General features: G+C 43.2%; 1 protein-coding gene across 8 annotated transcripts in view; it reads right to left on the bottom strand.

Annotated features, from left to right (window-relative positions):
* Positions 1–12,283, bottom strand: part of ADGRV1 (adhesion G protein-coupled receptor V1) — a 354,135-nt gene that overhangs the window by 156,609 nt on the left and 185,243 nt on the right. For all 8 annotated transcript variants that reach the window (XM_069962903.1, XM_069962904.1, XM_069962907.1 and 5 more), the window contains 5 exons: positions 12,076–12,199; positions 9,828–9,966; positions 3,203–3,388; positions 1,282–1,514; positions 1,036–1,184 (listed from right to left, as the gene is read on the bottom strand). In XM_069962903.1, coding sequence (XP_069819004.1) covers positions 1,036–1,184; positions 1,282–1,514; positions 3,203–3,388; positions 9,828–9,966; positions 12,076–12,199 — 831 coding nt within the window. The remainder of the gene's footprint in view (positions 1–1,035; positions 1,185–1,281; positions 1,515–3,202; positions 3,389–9,827; positions 9,967–12,075; positions 12,200–12,283) is intronic.

Genomic DNA, 12,283 nt, shown 5'->3' with positions numbered 1-12,283 from the left:
GTTAAACCTTTCCTAATATACTTACCTCTCCTTTTTTGGCCCCCCCAAGGAGATCTCCGGTCCGGTCACATGATCTTCCAAGTTGTGACTCGCGGATCCTCTGCCCTTCCGGTCCGGTGACATCACATTCGGTCACAGCCCCCTCCTTCCTGTATGATTGCCACCGCGATCCCCCCATCCCCCTGGACCGGAGATCTCCTTGGGGGGCCAAAAAAGGACAGGTAAGTATATTAGGAAAGGGTTAACCTTGGTTAACCCTTTCCATTAGCAATTTATTGATTTTTCCTGGAATACCCCTTTAAATGAAGCTATTTTAGAGTAGAAAGAAGACGCATACAAGTTTTACAAGGTATATATTGAATGTGAAGCATCTAAGCTTGTAGATGGTGTAAGGGGGTGTTAATCACAGTGAGGTCACCAGCAATTTAACCCTTCCGGCATCACAGAGTGCAGATACAGGCGGCCAGGGACCTGTTTACATGTGCTCAGGAGGGAGGGCAGGCTAAGAACTGGGGAAAGGAGGCTGAAAAGATAATAAGTATGGAACAAATTGTTAATCTCCAGGAGGGGGGATGATTCAACATGTATATTACCTAAACAAAATACCCCTTTCAAAATGTAATTTGCACTAGATCATGTCTATGGACAGCCTTAGATCTGTTTTCATGCTAGAAAGAACTGTATATCTATTCAACAGAGAATCTGATTTGAAAGAGAATTCCTATCAATTCTGATGTCATGTACAAATAGCTGGTTGTACTTCATGTCCATTCTAATGGTCATTGTTTGCTCATATTTTATTTGATTGTATTTGCAAGGTTGTTACCTTTTTTCCTTGATTCTATAAAGCTGAGGAATACATCACCACTGTAAAAATGAAGGTTACCATTTCAAATAAATGTTTTAGTACATTCACTAACATTTCTATGCAAAGACCGCATAATGCTTTTGTATAATACAAAATACCTCAAGTTTCATATGCAGAGAATTCTGGTTTACAGCTTAAAAAAACAGCAAGTAAAAGCACAAAATTACCTTGTAATGAAACAAACTGTGGATCAAACTCTATAACTCCTTCCGCATTATCATTTATTAGAATAATGATTCGGATGATAGAATTGTTCCCTATTATGGGAGGTTCATCAATCTGCAGTCCATTCTCTCTGATGGTATGGTCATAGCCGCTGTGAGAAATTCGTTAAACGTTAATACATTTTTGGGACTGAGACAATTCAACTTGCACAGAACTAAAAGGATAATAAGCAGACTGCTACGTTTTACCTTCCTAGAAGAGTCACTTCTGTGATGATGAGAAAAAAATCTTCGGGTCCTTCTGGTAATTGATCATTTTTAATTTCTACAGAAACACTTTTCATTGTTTCATTTGGCCTGAACACAAGTTGTCCTTTGGTGTCTGTGTAATCCAAATCTTTCAATGCCGATCCGTTATTTGTTTGGTACTTCAGCTGAACTTCTCCATAGTTACCACCAGAACGAAAGATGGTAACATTTACCTTTATCCAACAAGACACAAGTATAACAATAATATTTAGATTAGCTGAATAGCAAGATGTCCGGGCTCTGAAAGGAAGGGCTTGGATCAGGTAATACTATCCATGACCGTACCAAAAAACAACACAAGTGATATCCCAATACATAGCTATATGTTTATTACCATCATCAACGTCATCACATGTCTGTCGTCAGCGAAATAATCTACAGTTAGGCCATGTTCACACTTTGAATAACATCAGTCATTCTGTGACCCGGCTCGGTCAAAGAACAGCCGGTGTTACTGAAGATCATCGCAGTATTGCAGTACTGGCCAGATGATGTTCATTTCGGATTAATTTGGATGAAGACGCACCCTTGTGCACCCACATCCAAATTCCCCGCTGCACACAATGGAGTGTGTGGCCGGAGCCACTCACTCCATTGAGTCAACTGACAGGGTTTTCTGCGGCCGCTATTCAGTGAATAGTGGCCTCAGAAAACTGACATGCTAGTTCTCTTTGCGGCCAGATTGGTCTGGTCAGGATTCCATTCATTCACAATACAAGGTATGTTTTGTGTAAATCACGGCCGTTGTTGCAAATTGTGTGAACATGGCCTAATAGTGCATAGTAAATACAGTATCATCATTAATCATAATTAAAATCTCTTTCCACACAGGGATCCCTTACTCCTAGTCCAAAAAGCTTGGTGTGGGAATGACTAAAGAGTTCTTTATTTTTATCCTTCACCTGGTAGTCTTGCCAGGGATCTATGATCATGTTGAATTTGCTAACAAATTTGGTAATTCCTGGTGTAAAAGTGATAGCTATTGCAGCCGCTGTCCTCTGGGTGGACACCTTCACAGCTTGCAGGGAAGTACTGTATATATCACCCCTACCCATGTATAACTAGACTTGACCTTGTCTTACAGTTAAAGGGGCATTCCCACCTCATAAGGATGTCCTCCCAGCCTCCTTAAAGAAGTTATCCAGCACTAGAAAAACATGGTCGCTTTCTTCCAAAAACAACATGACTTGTCTCCAGTTAGGGTGTGGTTTTGCAATAAGGCGCCATTTCAATGGAACTGAGTTGCAAAACCCTACTCAAACTGGAGACAAGAGTCGTGCTGTTTCTGGAAGAAATTGGCCATGTTTTTCTAAGCCTGGATAACCCATTTAAGTGGCTGCTGGAGGTGGTTAAGAAGCTTTAATTGAAGTTGCACAGAAGACCTAGCCCTGCAAGCTGTGCTGTTTACTTACAATAGCTTCTGCAGTTATATACACAGCGTAGCTAGTGGGGCTGTGCCATTTGTGCAACTCTAATTAAAGCCAATGGGCATTATGAAAGTTGCGCAACTTAGGTCCGCAAACAAGCTTAAGGGAGCTAGGAAGCCAGATGGGCATATTCTATTTTATAATGTTATAATATATTGCTAAGATGCCACACAGTTCATGATCAGTGGGCGTCCTACTTTATTGATCCAGTGACTGTAGGAGCCCCCTCAGCACTGGCAGTGCTCCCTGTCACTCACAATACAGGGAAAATGCAGAATTGATCTATTCAATAAAAGCTGTGCTGCAGTTCCCCTGGTATATATTAATACTGGAGAGCAGAAGACTTTGGCCTTATTCTGCTCCCCAGATAACAAGTATGTTAGTAAGTTACAGGTATTCATAGTCCATAAATCTCGCTGCTTCTGGTTATTTACCCATCTCACGTCTTCAGAAATTTGCATCAGTGTTTGTGAAAACTGAAACTTTCCATATGGGAGATCACTGGAAGCCATGGTGATATTGGCAAGTCGGGCAGATTCATTTATTATTCCTCCTTCACTGATTTTACTTAGAAGAAATTGATAGTAGCTTTTTTCTTCTGGAACATTATCATCAAGAGCCTAAATGTGACAAAGAGGACATCAAGGAGGAGAAAGGCTCGAGGTGTCAATGACATTTCTTTCTAAGTAGTAATGACATACTCTTCAGTGATAAGGACTCTTACAGACACAGGTATAAAGACTGGCACAATTTTTGGAGTAGTTGATGACAAAAAGGTGAATCACACGGATCTGGCTGACATTGGCATGTTAACTTTCTTGCTGTCAGTTTTTAGCTTTGGGTTATGTTCAAACAGTGTAAAAATAATGGCAAATAATGACCATTCTGAACTCAAAAAGCTGTTTTCCAGACCCCCACACTTCTTATCAGTTATTATGAAGGCAAAGTCATCTACATTATAGAGAAGCAAAGTGAAGATAGGTTTTAAATGACAGTAAAGCCCCTTTTACATGGGGCGACTAGAGGAGTAAACGAGCGATGTCAGCACTTGTTTGCCCCTCGTTCCCAGCTCGCTGCTGCCGCTATTTCCCGCAACAGCAGCAAGCGGGTGAGTACAGGGGAGGCTATTGGGAGCTGCGGGGGGGGGGCTGCCCGGGTGATGGCCAGATCATCCGAGCAGCCCATAGAGGATAGCAGCGGTCTGCTGCCGCTGCTCCTGTTCCACAGAGTGATGGCAGCAGATCGCTGCTATATCAGTTGTTTGTCTTTCGACATGTTGAAAGGGAAAAGACTGCAACAAACACCTGAAATCTTTCATGTCAGATGATCGTTGCCTTCTGCCATTATCGTCCGGGTATGGACGATAATTGTTCCGTGTAATAGGGCCTTTACACTTTAAGTAAAATAGAGAAGAAGTCAGGCAATATATTTTAGAGTATATGTGAGTGTAAACTTTCGAGAGTCTAGCTACCTTCATCAGATATGATCTTATACAAAACTGAAAAAATCACAGACTTATATATGTTGCAGTGAAATGATAGAATAAGGGATTTGATCAAAACTCTAAGGGATTTGATCAAATCCTGGGAAATGATGAAATGACCGCGCCGTTTCATGATGGAATTAACCCCTGCAACATAGAATTTGCTTACCGTATCGCCTCTCTGCTCCCCCAGCCTGTCCGCTCTGCTCCCCATCCGCCCCGCAGCCATATGCCTGCGCAGGAAGGTGTGCTGCTCTGCTCCCCAGTCCGCCTCCAGTCCTGTCCACCCCACCCTGCGACATGTCTCCTGCTCCCCTGGCCTGTCCGCTCTGCTCCCTGTCCGCCCCTATGGTGTATGCCTGCCAGGAGGTATGCCGCTCTGCTCCCGGCCCGCCTCCGGTCCCGTCCACCTTGCCGCCATATGCCTGCTGGGAGGAGTACCACTCTTCTCCTCCATCTGCCTTGCTGCCATATGCCTGCAGGGAGGTGTGCCGCTATGCTCTCCTTCGCCTCCGGTTCCGTCCGCCCTGCGGCATGCCTCCTGCTCCCCTGGCCTGTCCGCTTTGCTCCCCCGTCCAGTCCAATGGGGTATGCCTGCCGGGAGGTGTGCCGCTCTGCTCCCCCATCCGCCTCCACCGCCAAACATAGAGCCGGGCGACACCTTGATAGTTCATTCCATCATTTCCCTGAATAGGGTCAGTGATTTGATCAAATCCCTAGGGAGATGATGGAATGGCGTGGTCATTTGATCATTTTCCGGAATTCTATCATTTCACTGCAATATATACACACTAGACAGAGCTCATCAAAGTATTTTAGAAACTTTACAATAACAAAATGCAATATACGCAGGGTCTGCTATTTACAACAGACAATAAAGTAAAGCTTGTGAGGTGTGACAAGAGGATGGTAAGCTCTGGCTGCTATCTGATTGTTGTCAGATTAATGGCCTGATAGCAATTAATGGTCTTCATAGCCAGAACAGGTCACACATAGGCCGACATGAAGTTAGCATAAATATTGAGACCATGTTGCAAAGTTTTAAATTTCTGTTGTGTTTTAAAATGTCCCATTAAGACCAGAACCCACAGATCTTTAACTGTGTGTCCCTCTCCGGAGAAATGTGCAGCCACAGGAAGATCTGTCCGGATGTTATTAATACTAAAGCGGGGTGAGTTCATTCCTTGACTGAGTCTCTGCCCTGTTTCCCCCACATAGAGGCCTGTAGTAGGACATCGCAGTGCTCTGAAGGCCCCTACAGATAATGGCACCCCACCCTGCCTACAAAACAGATGCAAGACCTGCACACATATCCATATCTCTGACAGTGTACCAGTCCCACAGTCACAGGAGATCCACAGAATCAAGGGAACATTCTCTTGCAGATCTTCCAATGTGGTGTATCTGATCATGTGTGCGATGCCCCACTACAGGCCTCTATGTGGGGAAAACAAGGCAGAGACTCAGTCAATGATTGAACTCACACTGATTTAATATTACCAACGACCGGATGGATCTCCCCGTGGCTGCACATTTCTCTGGAGAGGGACACACAGTAAGAAGACCTGCGGGTTACAGTCTTAATGGGACATTTTAAGACACAAATAGAAAGAAGAGAATGGGAATATAAACTAATGCTCAAATTTAAACTTTGCAACATGGTCTCAATATCCATGCCAGCTTCATGTCGGCCTATGTGTGACCTGCCTTGGCTATGACATGCAGCTTCATGTCGGCCTATGTGTGACCTGCTCTGGCTATGACATGCAGCTTCATGTCGGCCTATGTGTGACCTGCCTTGGCTATGACATGCAGCTTCATGTCGGCCTATGTGTGACCTGCTCTGGCTATGACATGCAGCTTCATGTCGGCCTATGTGTGACCAGCTCTGGCTATGATATGCCCCCTTCATGTTGGCCTATGTGTGACCTGCTCTGGCTATGACATGCAGCTTCATGTCGGCCTATGTGTGACCAGCTCTGGCTATGATATGCCCCCTTCATTTCGGCATATGTGTGACCAGCTCTGGCTATGATATGCCCCCTTCATGTTGGCCTATGTGTGACCTGCTCTGGCTATGATATGCCCCCTTCATGTCGGCCTATGTGTGACCTGTCTTGGCTATGATATGCCCCCTTCATGTCGGCCTATGTGTGACCTGCCTTGGCTATGACATGCAGCTTCATGTCGGCCTATGTGTGGCCTGCCTTGGCTATGACATGCAGCTTCATGTCGGCCTATGTGTGACCTGCTCTGGCTATGACATGCAGCTTCATGTCAGCCTATGTGTGACCTGCTCTGGCCAGGGCCGATTCTAGCCTTTCTGCTGCCTGAGGCGAAAATTAAAATGGCGCCCCCCCCAATAATTAGTGATCAACTGCACACATACATATATATATATATATATATATATATATATATATATATGTATATATACTAGCAGCAATTATACCACACATATAGGTATATATTAGCTATAAATATACCACACACATAAAAATATACCTGCCGGCAGTGTATGTACTGCATAGTAGGTACCAGCAGTGCGTATACTGCATGCAAACACATGTACCAGCTGTGTGACCAGTTACCATCACTCCCCCTGTCTCTGTGCCTTAGGCCATGTGCACACTATGTATAACACCGGCCGTTCTGTGACCCAGCCGGATCACAGAGCGGCTGGTTTTACTGAAGATCATCAAGTCACCACAGTACCGGATGGATGATGTTCATTCCTTCTGAATTTGGGTGCGGGCGCACTCATGTGCGCCCACATCCGGATTCACCGCTGCACACAATGGAGCGTACGGCCGGAGCCACACACTCCATTGCAAGAACTAACAGGTTCTCTGCGGCCGGTATTCAATGAATGAGATGGAGAGATAATGATGAACTATAAAGCATGGGATCCGCATAATCGCTGTACCCTCACCATGCTGTATAAGTCACCTCCCTTGATGCAGTAATCCTCCAGAGTGCCCAGTAGAGGATTACAGCATATGATCAGGGTAGGTGACCTATAAAGCATGGTGCCCCTGTAATGGTGGATATCACCTAATACCCCCAAACAGCATCTTCGTTGGTGATACTGACCTCCTAATAGAAAATACCCATACCCTTCCCTCAGCAAAGACCCCCTAATACCAGTCACCCCCCACAGTAAGCACCTAGAAACACTGCATACCCACCTCAGCATATATCTACTGTATAAAACCCACATGCACATTCACACACACACACACAAACACACACACACACACACACACACACTTATGCAATTCACACCATACCTTCTGTTTCTGATCTGTCTCCTGGCTACACAGGTCCTGGGAGGCTATGAAGAGTCAGGACCTCAGAAGACAGAGCTCATGGTGCAGAGGAGGGGGGACAACACACACAGAGGAGGGGGGACAGGGCACTCAGAGGAGGGGGGCACAGGACAGGCAGCACACACAGAGGAGGGGGACAGGAAGCACACACAGAGGGGAGGGGGGCACAGGACAGGCAGCACACACAGAGGAGGGGGACAGGAAGCACACACAGAGGGGAGGGGGGCACAGGACAGGAAGCACACACAGAGGAGGGTGGACAGGAGACAGAGCTCTGCAGGGTCAGTTTCCTGGTCTTCTCACTGTTATGACCTCTGCAGGCTGCCGTGCTAAGTCCCCTCCTCCTCCTGCTTCCAGTCCCGACACTCAGGCAGCACACAGTGGAGGAAGCACCGGGATCACAGGGAAACTTTGTAGTATTGTGCATCCTCCACTGTTTGCTTTGCAGATAAGGCAGCCGGGACCCAGATAAGGCAGCAGGAGATAAGGTAACACTGCTGGGCGGCTGCTGTCATCTAGTTAAGTCAGAAATGACTTAACTACAATGACAGGGCAGGATTGTGCCGCCCCCTTAGGGACCTCAGAAGCTGCCGCCTGAGGCAGAATTCTCACTCTGCCTCATGGTAGGAACGGGCCTGGCACTGGCTATGACATGCAGCTTCATGTCGGCCTATGTGTGACCAGCTCTTGCTATGACATGCAGCTTCATGTCGACCTATGTGTGACCAGCTCTGGCTATGATATGCCCCCTTCATGTCGGCCTATGTGTGACCAGCTCTGGCTATGATATGCCCCCTTCATGTCGGCCTATGTGTGAACTGCTCTGGCTATGACATGCCCCCTTCATGTCGGCCTATGTGTGACCTGTTCTGGCTATGAAGACCATTAATTGCTATTAGGCCATTAATCTGACAACAATCAGATAGCAGCAAGAGCTTACCATCCTCTTGTCACACCTCACCAGCTTTAGTTTATTGACCTGTTGTAAATAGCAGACCCTGTGTATATTGCATTTTGTTATTGTAAAGTTTCTAAAATACTGTACTTTGATGAGCTCTGTCTAGTGTGTAGTTCAGATTTGTATAACATCATGTACGATGAAGAGAGCTAGACTCAATACTCAATTAGCCTCTAAAAGGTATCGCCTGACTTCTTCTCTAGTCTGCTGATTTCTAAGGCTAACACGGTACAACAATACTCTACTAGTTACACTGTAAGTAACCATTGCCTAATATAAAGTTATGGTTTCTGTGATCAGAAACATGAACGTGCACTTATCCCTACGACTTCTTGAAGATTCATGGCCTAACACTATAACAAAAAAAAACAATCAAAAGTTGTTTTTCACCTTTCTCCATCTATCTATTGTCTATTATCCCTGCAAGGACCCGTTCACACTTCTGCTTCACACTTTTTCCTAGTTTGGTCCATTGTTTAGTCCAAATGGGTAGTCTGGCGAAAATCTTTTTCATTCAAATCAACTGGTTTTAGAAAGTTATATAGATTTCTAATTTACTTCTATTTAAAAATCTCAAGTCTTCCCATACTTATCAGTTGCTGTATGTCATGCAAGAAGTGGTTTTTCTTTTCAGCCTGACACAGTGCTCTCTGCTGGCACCTCTGTCTATGACAGGAACTGTCCAGAGCAGTAGCAAATCCCCACAGAAAACCTCTCCTGCTCTGGACAGTTCCTGTCTCGAACAGAGGAGGCAGCAGAGAGCACTGTGTCAGGCTGAAAAGAAAACACCACTTCCTGCATGACATATAGCAGCTGATAAGTATGGGAAGACTTGAGATTTTTAAATAGAAGTAAATTAGAAATCTATATAACGTTCTGAAACCAGTTGATTTTGGGGGGAAAAAGATTCGCCAGAGTACCCCTTTAAGCCTTTTATGAAATGTCTTCTATGATCCTTCTATGCAGATTCTCAGCAGTTCGCAGTATGAGGTAATGTTAGATAATGTAATGTCTGCATAGCAAATAATGACTAATCATTTATATAATCAGTTCATCCTCGTCTCTACAGGATAATTCAGAAAAAGATGTCCTCAATCTAATTATAGAAAATAATGAATCACACTGTATAAATTAAACCTTGAAATCTACATTATTTCTTGTAAAGCCTACATTCACTCTTCTAATGGCCCAATGCATATTATAATAATAGTGAATTACCTAGATGATAATACGTGGCACATTACATGACATGATATATAAAGTATCATTATACTAAACCTATAACCCACCTGTATAATGACTATGGCAGCAGACTGCCTGTCTCTCAATGTTAACACTCCAGATGTCTCTACAAACTCATTGGGGTATGCTGGAGTTATGTTCCACTGCACTGTTACATCACCAAAAATTCCCGGACCTCGGATCAGACTATGGGAAGATATTTAATATCAGAAATAGTTATTCCATTCCGTAGAATAGTCAGGCAAAACACGCTTATACACTGTAAACATGACAATTACGCTGAGGCAGAAGACTAGAATGACCCTATTATCCCACATAAGATGCTGCCAAGATTTATATTGTGCTGCAACTTAACAGTGGAAAAATGTGCTCTTATGTTGTCATCAATATTGTCTGGAAACGTCCCAAAAGGAACAGACGGAAACCATTTTATGTATCTCTGTTGAACAACAATTCGAAGACTTAAAAGGGTATCAGGAAATTGTAGTTAAATAAAAGTGCTCTAAGAAATATAACTAATATGCAGATAACAAGAAAAGTAACTAATATACCAATTGTATTGGCTACAGCATTATTTAGCTTTAGCATTGCACTGGTTATTACACAGTGTATTAGCTTCAGCATGTTTTTGCTTGATATATCCTTAATAGGAAGTTGTGTAGTCCTTCATTTTCATTGAGGTATTGTCTCAGCACTACCTGGCTGAATGGATGCCAGATCTGGTGCACTCTCTGCTTTGCACAGGAAACCATGTGACAGTAAGCTAAAAGGAGGCAGTATAATCTTTTTTTATTATTATTTTTTTTATTTCCTTTCTTTTTTGTTTTACAGATTGTCAGGATTTTTTGAGGTAAACGTCTGACTGTAAAAAAAAAAAAGATCAATCAGGGGTGATGAGGTGTTTTTATTTCAATAACATGTATGTGTGGAAACCCTTAAATTCTTCAATAGTTCATTGAAGCAATTCATGTGTTCTTTCACCAATGCATGGAAATATATTGTATATTGTAGATTCCTTCACTGCCATTAAAGAAAAGTTACATATCATAGAGACATCTTAGAGGATGTGATCAAATGGGTGTTGAATGCACAGATGCCATCATTCAGTAGAACAAAGGGGTTATGGTGCACTACTGAGTCCCTTCGGCTCCAGGCTGCTGTCCTTGGCTCTCCTCAAGGAGTTTCTTACAGTCTATATATAAAGTACAGGGTGTTTAGTAGAGCACTGCCATCCCTATGTTCTAGTAATAGCTGGGGATATGTTCTCTGACTTTCCCCATTAAAGGGGTTATTCAAGCTTTAAAGATTGATGGCTAATCCTCATCAGTCAGCTGTTTCAAGCAGCCATGCTCCAGACTCTTCAATGTCTACCTCAGCTGAAAGTCTATTAGTACTGAAGTGTTGTCCAATTCAACAAGTCCACAATGTTCAAAGGTGAAACTTTTTTTTTTTCTTTTCAAATAAACTGATTTTAGAAAAATATACATACTTGTCAGCTGCTGTATGTTCTGCAGTAAATGTTGTTTTGTTTTCAGTCTGAGACAGTGCTCTCTGCTGCCACCTCTGGCCAAGACAGGAACTGTCCAGAGCAGGGGAGGTTTTCTATGGGAATTTGCTACTGCTGTTGACAGTTCCTGTCTCGGACAGAGATGTCAGCAGAGAGCACTGTGTTAGACTTAAAAGAAAACATTTCCTGCAGGACATACAACAATTGATAAGTATGGGAAGACAGGAGATTTTTAAATTACAAATTTATATAACTTTCTGAAACCAGTTGATTTGAAAGAAAAAGATTTTTCCGGAGTACCTTTTAACCTTGCACAGATGCTACAAATACTACAGTACCAATGTAAATGTAAACATGCAGCTCTTACCTCTTCTGCTGATCAGAAGGAGTGCCTGGGGTAAGAACCCTATCTATGTAATATTTATGGAGTACTTATATTTATAGAATGAGGATAGGACATCAATTTTTAAAGGGGTTATGCAGGCTTAGAAAAACATGTCTGCTTTCCTTCAGAAACAATATCACTCTTGTCCTCAGTTTAGGTGTATTTTGCAGTTTAGTTTCATTGAAGTGAATGGAGATCAATGGTAATACCACAAACAACCAGGAGTGGTGCTGTTTATGCAAAAAATGTCAGAAGAATTTAATAATTACAGTAATGATTTGTAGACTACTTCTACCTTTTAGCCTCTTTAAACTCTATTTTAGGGCATCAAATAAATAGACAACAGCCGTTTGCTGTTTTTGTGGTACCCATGGGTCTTTATTAAGGTAAGATAAAGACGTACCTGATATAGGCTGTACCATTATAGTTTCTAGATGGTTCGCCAATGAGGACATGACTGGAAGAGGGTGCTACACTGACTGTGCCAGAAGCTCCAACATCTCCAGAGATAATAACAGTGACTGTTCCTGAAATATAAAGCAAAGTTGCTATATTAGTGCTGTATTCCCAAAGAACAATACAAACTTCATTTGTTATGAATCAATTTCCTT

The sequence above is a fragment of the Dendropsophus ebraccatus genome, chromosome 3 (genome assembly GCF_027789765.1).
Source record: "Dendropsophus ebraccatus isolate aDenEbr1 chromosome 3, aDenEbr1.pat, whole genome shotgun sequence".
Classification (NCBI taxonomy): Eukaryota; Metazoa; Chordata; class Amphibia; order Anura; family Hylidae; genus Dendropsophus; species Dendropsophus ebraccatus.
Note: the sequence above shows the minus strand (reverse complement) of the source record. Positions and strands in the feature narration are given on the sequence as shown.